The 13,758-nt window shown below is 40.9% G+C and overlaps 1 protein-coding gene across 2 annotated transcripts in view; it reads right to left on the minus strand.

Annotated features, from left to right (window-relative positions):
* Positions 1-13,758, minus strand: part of farp1 (FERM, RhoGEF (ARHGEF) and pleckstrin domain protein 1 (chondrocyte-derived)) — a 53,180-nt gene that overhangs the window by 11,047 nt on the left and 28,375 nt on the right. Inside the window, exons 4-16 of one of the 2 annotated variants that reach the window (XM_057331094.1) lie at positions 13,338-13,380; positions 13,176-13,254; positions 10,315-10,412; positions 9,463-9,577; positions 9,236-9,383; positions 9,054-9,149; positions 8,716-8,879; positions 8,538-8,606; positions 8,258-8,333; positions 7,957-8,152; positions 3,310-3,473; positions 2,039-2,128; positions 238-371 (exon numbers count right to left, since the gene is read on the minus strand). In XM_057331094.1, coding sequence (XP_057187077.1) covers positions 238-371; positions 2,039-2,128; positions 3,310-3,473; positions 7,957-8,152; positions 8,258-8,333; positions 8,538-8,606; positions 8,716-8,879; positions 9,054-9,149; positions 9,236-9,383; positions 9,463-9,577; positions 10,315-10,412; positions 13,176-13,254; positions 13,338-13,380 — 1,472 coding nt within the window. Of the gene's footprint in view, positions 1-237; positions 372-2,038; positions 2,129-3,297; positions 3,474-7,956; positions 8,153-8,257; positions 8,334-8,537; positions 8,607-8,715; positions 8,880-9,053; positions 9,150-9,235; positions 9,384-9,462; positions 9,578-10,314; positions 10,413-13,175; positions 13,255-13,337; positions 13,381-13,758 lie in introns of both variants that reach the window. The other variant, XM_057331093.1, reaches the window with a different exon arrangement.

Below are 13,758 nucleotides of genomic sequence, written 5' to 3' on the forward strand. Positions count from 1 at the left end.
TGTTTCTGTAAAAACATTCAACAAAATCTTTTGTCAAAGTTTGTATTACAGTACATACATTCAGCTCATGTCTTCAGTGCACACACACACTTGTCTGATGGACACACTATCACACACTATATTTGTCTGACACATACACACTAAATGCAAAGACACAGAACACACGTGTTTGTCTAAAGGACACAAATCTGAAGGCACACACACACACACAGAGGTTGAAATGTGTGAAGTACACACCACTGTGCCAGTCTCTGCTCCATGTCCTTCAGGAAGTTCTCGTGGAATTTGTAGACGGGTTCAAAGTTGGCAAATATGAGATTCCTCAATGACTGTGGCATGGCTTCATCTCTCCCCACATACTTCTGAAAGTGCTGTCAACACAACAACCAACAACATATCACAACACAGCTCAAGCATTCAATACAAACACACACTGGAATACGGCAGAACTCATCATAAGCACGTTTTTATCTGAATGCTAAAGGTGTGTTTTGGACTGAGGATTCACACAGAAGATGTTGAGCAGATGTAATAACACGATGGGTGTGGTGCTCTCGGACGCAGGAGCCAAAGAAAATATTTACAGAGCTGTAAACGTGTCACCCTGCTGCTCTTTTTCCTCTAGCCTGTAAAAATCAAACAGACCACTCGCGCCGTCAGACAGACTGAAGGAAGCGACCAAAACAGAGAAGAACAAACACGGTCTGAACCTTATCTGAACCTGTTAACCTTCATCAACCAAAAAAACATCTTTTAAATAATTCATTACTTTCCTTAACGCTACATTAAACACTCTACTCAAAACAGAAATCACACGGCACTTTCCTGTTAGCCATTAAAGTCCCAGTGAAATTAAAAATGACCATTCTTATTTTTTCATGAAATAATGCCTCTAAGTCCGTGTTCTTTTAAGTCAGAAGGCTACCTGTCTGGCAACCTTATGGCCGTTCAGACACGGTCCTTCGGATTCTCGCTGCGGAGAGTCCGCTCAGGTCACCACCTGACAGCTACATTCAGACCATCGCATTTATGGTGAACAGCTTATCAATGTGGGTCGTTTTCTATTTAAAATTCATGTGCCCTCAAAATCTTCAGTTAAAATCTGAAAATGTACTTCCGCCCTGAAATGACTCTCCATCTCAAATTAAGTAAATTAGACGGCTTGGGTGGAGCATCCGTTGACTCCTCCCCTTCAACTGTCAGTCTGCTGCCAGCTTCATTTAGTGAAAAAGTGAAGTGAAAGTGACCTATTAGTCAGATATGGTGACCCATACCCGAAATGTGACCTCTGCTTTTAACCCATCCAGAGAGAAGTGACCACACGTACACCCGGAGCAGTGGGCAGCTATCACTGCAGCGCCCGGGGAGCAAGTAGGGTGCCTTGCTCAAGGGCACCTCAGTCGTTACCCGCCGGCCCTGGGGATCGAACCGGCAACCTTCTGGTCACGAGTCCGACTCTCTAACCATTAGGCCACGACATCCAATCAATTTGCAGTAAAAAATGCAAGCCACGCCCACATATTTTCTCCTTTGAAATTCCTTTTCACTCGGAAATGTGTCAGAATACGGAAGTAAAAACAATCGCAACTTCGGGTTCACAAGGACTTTAAGAACACCTTAGCAACTGCCTAGCAACCACCCAAAAACATTAGAATGCTAAGAAACACAATCTGGCGATTTCTGCCAAATATTTTATGAGGTTGCCGACTCATATCTCATGCGCGTTCACCCCCTCATGACATGAAAGATTAGAGGCGGGGCTTAATTACCGCTCATTTTTATTAACAATACATCTTTGTAGGAATCACATCGTACAAATTCATATGCAAAATAATGAAGGATTCCCGTGACATCAGGCCAAAAATCTGTAGCAATCACACTCAATAAAATCCACACCTAATTTTATCAAATTAATGCACACGTGACAGCTGTAATGTCATAGATAATCCACACAAAACTTTGATATTTATAAGTATTTAGTGTAAACTCCCTGCTGACGTGACAGATCTGACAGACTGAAATGATGAGAGATAGTTACCACAGTGATGACCTCCAGATCCTTCAGATACGTCCTCTCTGTGGTCAGAAGCTCTTTGGCGATGAAGTAAGCTTTATCTGTGGGGAAGCGCTGTCAGGAGAGACAAACAAAACAAAACAAATGTATAAGAGACAAAAACAAAAGAAAAACATTTACGTTCATTACAAAACCCATAAAGTCAAACTTTTGTGGCCATTTGTTGCCCAGTTTTCTTTGGTCCATATTTGTAAGCTTTTGCCATGATATAAAACGCAACAAATGCATGTCATGTATGTAGATGTGTATCCGTGTTTACATCACATACGTGATGTAAACTCAGCCCAATGACACACATGACAACTATATGACACAACACGACCAATGAGATTCAATGTCATTGACGTGCCGCCATATTTAATCTTGCCAGGGTTTATTCAAACTGAAATATAAAGCAGGGAGTTACATGTTCATTTATTTTTTTAGGAGAAAATGTATGTTTAAAGTCCCAGTGAAATTAAAAATAAGGATGCCTATTTTTTCATGAAATATTGCAGCGTTTATTGTAAATAGTTGATCAATGTAGGTCACTCTCTGTTAAAAAATCGTGTGCCCTCAAAATCTTCAGTTAAAATCTGAAAATGCACTTCCGTCCTGTAATGACAATCCATCTTATGATGTATGTTGTATGTTAGACGGCTTGGGCGGAGCATCTGTTAACTCCTCCCCTTCAACTGTCAGTCTGCTGCCAGTTCCATTTCAAAATGCGAGGGCTGTTTTTATACATCCAATCAATTCGCAGACAAAAGACATAAGCCACGCCCACTGTTTTTTTTCATTAGAAAAACGGTCGCAGCTTCCGGCTCACGCGGACTTTAAGCACAAAGCATAAAGTTAATCTTGATGGATGAAATCGCAGTGAGGTGAAAACAGATGTGACTGAATCACATAATCTGCCCTAAATAGACTGGAATTGAGGTTGACTTTATCTAGGTCTCCTATTCTGAGACGTCCACAGAGACACTTGACCATAATACAGTGAAAACACATCTCTCTTCATTCCTCGGTCTGAGTTTATGAAATCTTCCATTCAAGAGCGATGAAATTCAGAAACACAAGAGGAGGTGATGGGAGAACAACAGTTGCTTTTGACACATGAACACAGACGATAAGACCCTTCAAATAAAACAAGTTTAAGTTCACTTAATAGAAGAGCATCACAGAAACACATGATCTCAGTGCACATCTAACCGTTTCCGTCCCTCCCTCCCCAAAAGACAAACCTTCCTGCGAACCTCGTCCTCGTCGTCCGTGCGGACGAATCCTCCGTCGGTCAGTAACGGGCTGGTGAGAGGAGACGGCTGTCGTCCATCTGGACTGTGACCGAGGCTGAGACTCTGTTTCTGTCCGTTCACCATCACCCTGATGGCCGATGGAGACTCGCTGCTGCTCACAGGACCTGAAGGAGAACAGGCACGTTACACTAAAGCCCCGGTGTTTCGTTGTTGAAGGGCAGTGAATTTGTTAGTCCTTTTGTAAACGTATCTAAAATCAAATATTATTTTATACTACGGCACGAAACGCACATGAACCCTGCTGAAGAGGCGAGCGTAGATGGAAATCGATTGCATCTACGCTTGAGTTTTCAGCAGGAGGTTTTAAAATCTCGTTCTCAAGACTATTGTCAGGGATGTGACGCTGAACATCGCACGGACAGACGGATGGACGACGGCTGACAGCATCACATTAGGATCCAGACATGAATGAGTCACTTTGTCCCGAGGACTGCGGGGCGGGACACGTTTCATCTCCCGTCCAGAAGATGACTACATCTACAACTGCACAATCACTACACAAGTACATTCACATACTTGCCCGACAAAGTCCCGCGACATTTCAAATGAACCGAAGATCCACAACGCAGGAGGATGGAAGAGTCGCAAAGCTGCTGATAAACACAAACTCATACGGACATGCAGGAACGTCTTCGTCATCAAACATGCCACACAAACCACTACAACTAGCTCTATTCTAACACACAACAACACGAACCGGGGGATCTAACACATCTAGGGGGACATCATAAGTCATCGACGCAAACATCTGGAACAACCAGTTTTTATTTCTAATAATACACATTCATGTACAATGTTAAAAAAGAGGAGGAGTATTGAGGGTGGAGTATTAAAATAACATCAGACATCCATCATACAGAAAATACCCCAAAAAAGACTTTGTTCAAAATTGCTACAGGATAATAAAAACATGAGAACTAAGGCTGTGATTGTTTGTCAGACGTGATGTGGTTGTGTAGTTTATATATATTATATAGCATACACTTTTGGGTTAGTTTTGCATACGTGCCACAGTCATGACACTGTTAACTAAGTATTTCAAATATTACATTTATCATATATCAGAAACATTCACACAGCTCAGAAATGTACAGTTCATACTGAAACAAACAGAAGATCACAAGGGTCAATCATTCAATATTCCCTTCATTATCAAATGTTATTAACAATTACATTTAGGCATAATTTAGTCAAATGTACAAAATGCTACACGAAAGGTCAAGACTCTACTTTGGTCACTGATGATAAATTACAAATGACTGGAAACTCTGGCTGGGTAAAAATGACATACATTCACATTAACAGTGACGTAAACACTCGATCTTTCTTCTTGTGAAATAACTGCGGTGGTCTTGTGAATGGCTTTAATAACACTTTCCAAAACTTTTCATTGACGTAGTTCTTGCCGTCATTAACGTAAACGGTCTTACTCTGGATTCACACCAACCGCGATTTAAGGATTTGCGCGAGTAAATTACATACAATGTCAATGCAAAGACGCATACAGACGCGAACTCGCGGTTAAAATATGTGTCAGATCGCGTCACTCACGCGAAAATAACGCACTTTTCCCGGTGAGTAATAAAGAGCGTGGAACGCGATTGTTCGCATTTGGTGTGAACCCAGAGTTAGGGGCGATTCACATTTCGCGTCTAAAAAATGTACACGAGCCGCACCGCTTTCTCTCGGAAACGGTCTAGGCACGCCACATCACTCCATATTTGCGCGCGCCCGCTAGGTGTAAGAGAATCTTACGGAGCGTGATAAGCTGTCAGCTGTTGTTTACAGATATCGACAACTCATTCAATTTACCAACCGTGTGATTCCAAAGCACCTGTGTTTATATACACTAAAAAAAGGTGCTTCAAAAGGTTCTTTGATGCAATAGAAGAAACGTTTGGTTCCATAAAGAACCATCTGAAGAACCTTTCTGTTTCAAAAAAGGTTCTTCCGATTATAAAAAAGTAAGAAAGAGATGATTCTTTAAAGAACCTTTAACTGAATGGTTCTTTGTGAACCCCAAAATGGTTCTTCTATGGCATCGCTGTGAGCAACCTTTTAAGCATTTTTAAGAGTGTAGAGTACATAGAGTTTCTTTCCAGATCCATAACTATTTGTATAAGTCTTACAACAAATACTTCGGATTTTATACTATGGTTACTGTCGCAAAACCATGGTTTAACTATAGTAATGTTTTTTTGTAGTAAACAAATACAAAACAAGCTAAAACGTGGATAGAAAAACATAATCAGTTAACAAGCATTTTTTGCACATGCCGAGTCTTAAAACAATATGTTCGTCAGTCTGTTCAAATCTCACCGATGTCTACTTCCACTTCAGAAGACCACTGCGTTATCAAAGACTCGTATACACATATGAGAGGGAAGAGACAGAGACCAGAAGAATAGAAACAGATGAAGCATTCCAGAGAAACACATGCTGTCATTGTGACTCGAGCACAGGTTCAGCGTTCATCGAGCGTCACCGCAAACAGATGACAGTGATGAGGAGTGCCAGACGAACAGAAAAAAGAAGCTGAGCAGCAAAGCAAAACAAAATCTGTATGATGCCACTTATGTTTTTAAAGGAGTGATGCATGCTGGGAAAACAAACAATGCCACCAGATCAAGCCCAAGTGAAGATATCAAAAGTAAACAGGTAAGAAAGCTCGCGTGAAGCCATCATGATCACAATAATAACCGGCCTGAATTAACCAAACTAACCATCAAATCAGCTGAAACGGTTTTGACTTTTGTCGACAATACTTTATGACAGATGAGCTCACTTGATCTGTTATAACACACAACGCAATCTTAGTTTAAGACAAATATCATCTAGCACCTGTCACATAAACTAGACTTCAACACAAATGACGATTACAAGTTTGAAATACCACACTACTTTTTCAAAAACATACCAAACATCTGCGTTCACCACCGTTTCAACAAAACTACTATTCTGAAAATTATAATATGAGCTAAAGCTATTGGCTATATGAAGGGTTTTTTTGTATTTACAGGTTATTTACAGTAAATGCCTGTCACCTTTCTTTATATTTTTGTAATTCCTCGTTGCTACAAAACTGACTAGAAAGTGATCGTTCACAGTAACATATATTTGGCAACATCTAATGTCTAGTCACTGCTCAAAATGGGTAAATAAACTTACATCCCATCTGCTTATCTTTCATTCTCTACCAGCGATTGCATTGACACACATGGCACTTTACAATACGACTTTCAATAGCTCTGAAGATCTGAGTTAATGTTGTGATGGAAATCATTCCGACAGAACACAGTTTTGTCGCCCTATAAGCATGAAAACAGCATTAGAGCATTCTTCTTCAGTTTCTACACCACTTGTGGCACCAAACAGAACTGCAATAATAACACTGTGCATCCACACACAGGGTGCAACTCAGATTGCGGCCACTAGTGGTGCTGAAATCCCAAGCTGCACATTGTAGTATCTCTCCTGAACCTCCAAATAACAAAACTGGACCCTCAGTCACACATCATCCTCTCTAACAGTTGAAGGATTGTGCCTCATCCTCATTGCTGATAGGATAAAGATATCCATCCTCTCCGCCCTGACCCTTATCCTCCAGCTGGAGAGTGCCAAATGAGAACTTGTTTCGAGGGACAGGAGAGGAACCGGCCGCTCCGGGGTTGCCGTACACTAGAGGCTGACTGTAAGAGTTGCTGCCTGCATCTGATTCAGTATCACTAGACTCTGTTCCACTGCTGGCAGAGCCATCAATCATATGAACTGGACTGTTGTGATCATTAGCACTCAGTCGACTTCCATACACTTGTTGGGGAGTGTTGGATCGAGCTTGACTAGACGCTCCGCGGCCATTAGCGGCTAGGCAGCGCTCCAGGGCGGCGATACGCTCGGCCCTCGACACCACCGGTCGCGGTTCATTGGCCGGAGTGGAATTGAGTTGGCTCAGAATCATGGGGTCAGTATCGGAGCGGTTACGCATACAGTTTTGTAATTTCTGCAAGTGCGGGGAGCGGCTGACAATCGGGGAGTAGCTCCCGTAATGTTGGGCATCTCCCCCAGAGCGGCCGTTAGGAAGATAACGTCCACCGTCATCCCACCGACGACGCCCACTATAACCCATCTGCTCTGTGTAACTGGCTTTGTGGAAACCGCTCAACACTGGACTGCAATTTGCACTTCTGCATGCTAAAACGTGAGCGGTGGGTGACTTGGGGCCGTGAAACATTTCATCAACCAGAGTACTGCTGAGCGGGAAAGCTCGCGGTGATCCGTTACCACAAAACGAGCCGTTAGACGACTGACTGACATTGAATGTGTCTGAACTCTGAGCCAACCGATGGCTGGTTAAAGGAGACTCCCTGAATCTCGACTTGCACGCTCCGCTGCCATTCTGTTGACCGTTTCCATTAACGTTACTTGCGGCCACTCTACGGCCGACTGGCTGGACCTCATCATTGTCATGTGTGCGGGAGCGAGATATGGTGATACGACCTTTAACCAAATCATATTCGCTATCTATATCACTGCAGTCGATGTAAGGTATGGAGGAGCTGCTGCCCTTGGCAGCGAGCGATGCTAGACCTGTGCTCAGCTGCTCGGCCTGATGCTTGGATGGGGACGGCTTGAATCGAGCATCCGCCTCGTCGTGGGTCCCGTTCCGACATCCGTTGCTTTGTGAAGTTGGGCTCCCCGCATAGCGCTGGAGAGACGGGTTCTCCACGGTCACTTGATTGCGGTGAGGTGAGTCCACCTGTTGACCTGAAGTACTGGCATTCCTCTGAAACACAGAGATAAATACAAGAGAAGATGAGACGGTCTTTACGTCTGAACAGAGTAGGCCATCTTAGGACTGACATGGTATACTAATACAGTTTATATTCACCTCTCCATGATCATCAGCACACAGCTTGGGTGGAAATGAAGGAAGGCCGCTGTTGGACTGGATTTTACTGTGTTTTCTGAAGACAGGAGATGTGAACGGAATGGAAAAGATTAGCCACGCAGCCATGTCTTGAATCGAGCATCCGATAGCAAAACCGAAGTGTGATTTTAACAGTGACTATAAAGCGTGTGTATTATGTATATTATTATATTGCATTCTGACAACAGATCCTCCTAAAAATGACACACTGGAGCTTTAAAGATCAAGAGCGGTATCTCACCTTTCAAATGGAATCTTCTTGAATTCTGAGTCTTTTACATAATCAATCACCTGCCGTTGTGTGCGACCACTACAAGACAAAACATGACAGATGACGAACAAATCGGTATACTTCTATCAATCCAGACACAACACACAGCAAACAACACATTTGTGTTGAGAATGAAGTGCTTGTCAACCTGAATCTGAAGGAGGAACCCCTGGTGAAGAGAACGGGCTTGGGTTTGGGTTTAGGCTCTTCAAAGAGTCGGAAGAAGGCGTGATATTCCACACAGATCTTCCAGAAGACTTTACAGCAGTCTCTGCTTCCCATCATAAACTCAAGAGTGTCCTGACAGTTACTCTGCTCAACACAATATTCCAATATTAATTGAAAACTCGCTTGCGGTTCCAAGGTTGGTAACTTATTCAAACGACGCCGTTACAAGTTTAAAAGTTCTGGCCAAAGTTAAAGTCATATGTTTGGGTTAAAACACTGTCTTGTTGTTTTAAAATGATCTCCAAAGCAAGCACTTACGTTTAAGTCGGGTCGTAGTTTTATGAGAAAGCGTTTGCGTTTGAAGCTCAGCTTGCGGACTTTAGACCAGTTGAAGGAATTGATTTTGGTGTGGCCCTTTAAACGAAGAAATAAAAGCACATTACAAGAGACAAATCTTACATGACACGTATGACATGCTTCACGCTGAGATTTAAAATTACCTGAAAGACCAGGATACCAGAATGAGCCACAGCGAGGTTGAGTTTAGTGCCCTCTCGGTCTTTAGCCGAATGAAGACGAACTCCATACATCTCCAGTCTTCTGCCGATCTCCAGGAGATGATGATCCGAGTCAGCCGGCGTCTGTCCGCTATACAAACATTACATTACTCAACATTTGACATTTCATTCACATTTCCAGACATGATAAGCAGAAGCGTCTCACTCACACGTGCTTCTGATGATATTCCATGATTCTGTCCATCAGAGCGTCCTGATCTGGAATGTACTTGTTGTTAAGCAGATGTTGTTTACACTGAACCTCATCAAAATCTCCAATCTCAGCTAGAAAAACACAATTATACAAGTCAGACACACAGACTCAAAAAAAAAAAACCACTGGTAAATACTCAAGTATATTACAGAGTACAATACCTAGATACAGATAGTCATGGTGTTTTTAGACCTTACCATAGTAAATACTCGAGTTTATCATTTCACTAAAGTTCATACTACAGAATACTGCAGTATACGCTAACAGAGTGTAGTGCTCTCTATAATACACTACAGTTTACTATAGTAAATACTAAAGTATAGTTCAGTGTTTTGGGGGAAATCGAGCATTTATTGAAATCAAACCCACATGATAAGCGACAAAGATTCATTAAACAGTTCTTTACTTAATTTTGGTGAATATTTTGTGTTTGTTTATTAATTGTGTGTTTGTATTCGTGTCGTGGTATTTTGTATTAAATGGTTTGTACCAGCGGTCAGTACATCAAGTCTCTTACTGATGCTACACCAGTCGTGAGAGCGGTTTCCACGGCAACTGAATATCCAGTGATTTTATGACGTGGAAGCAAAGCTTGTTGGACATGCACTGAACATGCTTTTTCATGAGCGACGACACCGAGTATAATCACATCCATCCACTCGGTCCGCTGACACGTCGGCTCCTTTAAATTCTCTATTAGTATCACACCACCAACGAAAACTAGGACAGGATTTACATACTAAACACACAATGCTGTTGTGATGGAGATCACTGGGAGCAAATCTGCACGTTTCTTAAATGTTCTTACACTGCACTATGTTTGACACCAGCAGGGCGGCGCTGCTCTCGTTGCAGGTCAAGTGGCCACAAGCCAGATCGTGTTTGATCTGCAGGGCAAAAAGATACCTGTGACCAGAGAATAGAGGGTTTTTAGTACAGACAATGACAATGAAAAGCCAACAGAAAAATGATGGACATTCACTGACTGCTTCCTGAGAAACAGAAAGAAAACATTTACATGCACCATTACTGTCACTGTAACATGGTCATAAAAATGAAACTGAAAAAAGAATTGAACCATTTACTGCAGGATACTGTAGTGTACATTAACAAAACACAGCAATTCATTACTACAGTACACTACAATTCACTACAATGTGCTTTAGTAAAAAATGTTCATGTGAGAATTTCTGAATGCTTAACTTATTAATACTTCTGGACATAACTTACTTGAATTGACAATATTAAATACATGGGCAATTTCACTTTTGTAAATGCAGAACTCATTTTTAAGAATAGCACTATGAGTTTTTATTTGAATGAGTTTGATGTCAGCAGGTCACGTGGCAGCGTTTGATTTTAAAGCGCTCATAAAAACACTATTAAAAGGTTATTGTACTGTGCACACATGGTTTTAGACACACACACCCTTGTTTTCATCTCTATTAACTCTAATCTGAGAACCACTGGTCTCCACTGAATAACTCCTGAATTCAACTGAAGAGCATCATAAAACTCAAAAAAGAAAGAAAGAAAGAAAGAAAGAAAGAAAGAAAGAAAGAAAGAAAGAAAGAAAGAAAGAAAGAAAGAAAGAAAGAAAGAAAGAAAGAAAGAAAGAAAGAAAAACTCAAAATAAGAAGATCATTAACGTGCACATGGTATCATCTAATTGCAGTGCATTCTGGGATTGACTTCTTACTATGAAGGACAAAAAGGTGTAGAAGACTAAGTTAGCCGTCACCAGCATGTCATCTTTACCCAGCGTGGGTCAAAAACAAGTGCATGATGACTCAAAATGATGTCTAGATAGACAGCTCAGTAGGGGACATGCAGACCAAACTTGAGTTACAATGAAGCACATTCTCCAGACAGCACATTCATGAAGATTCCAATTGAGTTTGGCAACAGTTCTGTCCGTCATACTACATCTAACCAAAACACTCTCTACTCAATGTCCTTTACATTTACAAAAATGCTTCATTACATAAAAATAAAAGCTGTATTCATTACATTATGTTTACTGCGTTTACTGTGTTCCTGTAGCTCAGTGGTAGAGTATAGGGAGCCTCAGAGATGACGTATGTTTGTATGCAAAACCCGGAAGCGAGTTAGCATTTTAAGACTTCCGGTTCCATCGCTCCAAAGTCTATGGGTTTTTCGAATGGGTTTTTGTTAATTTGCCTGAAATAAGGTCTGTGGTAAACAAAACCTCTCAAAATTTTGAGAGGTTTATTATAACACCAATTATAACCTGTTCGTGATTTTTTGAAAGCCTTATTGTGTCTTAAAAACGGCGGTTGCTAACAAGTTGCTAAAAGCGACTACTTCCTTTGGCTGGGATGTTAGACGTCATCACGCATATAAAGCTCACAAATAATGCAACATGGGCACAAATCTCTTAAAACGTAGATGCGGATTCATTCACAGAGTAATTACTTACAAGGAAACACATTTTAATCAAGTTTGAAAGAGTTGGTGGTGGTGACGTTGATATCGAGCGACCTTAAGTGTAGTCTGTTTATAGCATCGTGTTAGCTTTCTACTTCTGCCGATTGTATTTCGGCTTCAAAGGCAACAAATGTTGTGTTCATTTGTGAAGATTATCTTGATAGACAAAACGTGTAAACATCATGAACCTTTGTTAATCACAGAGCTTATATTTTGCGAGTCTACGGGAAAAATGCGTAGGCTTAGGCGCTGCGCTAACTTCCGGGTTAGCCTACAAAAATACGTCATCGCTGAACCTCTCCATTACAGAGTACATTAAGGTCATGGGTTTACTTCCCAAAATGTACACATTTTAATGCACCGAAAGTGCCTGCCAAATGCAGAAATCACGCTTAAAATGCGACTTAAAATGCTGCTCTACTCAGAACTATAAAACAGCTCGTGTAAAACTCCTCAGATCAGTTTGAGAAACACAATTTGAGTCCGTTTCTTTTTTATTTTTAACCACAAGTGCTGTTCACTATATTGAAGTAATCCATCAAACAGAGTTTCACAGGCCAAACAGAGTTTACTTGCAAGAGGGAAAAATATCTGTGGCTGAAATGGTTTGGGATTGGCAGAAATAAAACACGCAGCCATCTGAGGAAAAAACTTTAAAGCTACTCTGTCTTCTGGCTTGACTTTCAGTAGCGTAGCGACAAGAATCTACAGAAGAGTGTTTAACCATCTCACACAGAGCACAAACTGTTCCTGACATTGACATGTGCAACATCACTGGAGTCTTTCTGTCAGACACGACAACATCACGTGTCCACAAACAGCCAGAATATTCAAACATCATCTGACCATCACCAAGAAATCATTTGTGCCCGAAGGCCGTTTACCACTAAATTCACTTTTCTACAGGACAGACATTAAATTCAGACCTTGACAACAACTATAACCATGATGTCTATGAGGAGGCCTTGAAATCTCTCGGATGTCCCTAAAGTATCTTTATTTGTTTTCCGAAGACGCCGGGAGGTCTCAAAACATGTTGAACGTCACGTGGGCGAGTAAAAAATAACACCATTTTGATTTTGAGGTGGACTTTTCCTTTAAACTATTAGTATTAAAGCCATACAACTGATTATACACTTACATCTGATTAGAAGTTCAAAGGCATTATACCTTCACAAAACATTATTTACAAAAGCATTTAATGAAGAACACAAATGTGACCTGGTGTGTTCTTCTAACAGCTGCGTGTGATCTGGAGGAAAAAACTTCACCACGAATCGCAGGATTGTGTTCTTGGGCCCTGCAAAGAGACACAGACAACATGCATGTGCTCACAGACAGACCATCAACTCATATCAATGATATTTATATTTATATACATACGTCTGATTTGCTTTAGAATCGGCTTCAGCAGATCCAACCAAACCTGAAGAAAGAAACACAAAAATATATGTTTTTTTAATTCTGTATTTAATTTAGAATTTAGCATTAAAGACTGTAGTGTTTTGAGAACTTCATTTAATTTCTGTATATTTCCTGCCTGTGAGACATGATAGCTCTCAGTTATACTGTACTTCAGTGTTGAACGGCTATAATTCATGTTAAAATAAAGAAAAATCATCAATTTAATGGAGACGTCAGTTGCAGTACTAATATCAGACTGTTGCCTTTCATTCATAAAATGATGTCGTTAAAGAAATCTCTTGTTCCTACGTTAATTTGGAGATTAAATGTGAAATAATTAGAATGGTAAAGTATATTTTAAAACATTAATGTTACGTGTGCGAAAATTAATCCGATTATT

Source organism: Triplophysa rosa, linkage group LG4 (genome assembly GCF_024868665.1).
Source record: "Triplophysa rosa linkage group LG4, Trosa_1v2, whole genome shotgun sequence".
NCBI classification, from domain to species: Eukaryota; Metazoa; Chordata; class Actinopteri; order Cypriniformes; family Nemacheilidae; genus Triplophysa; species Triplophysa rosa.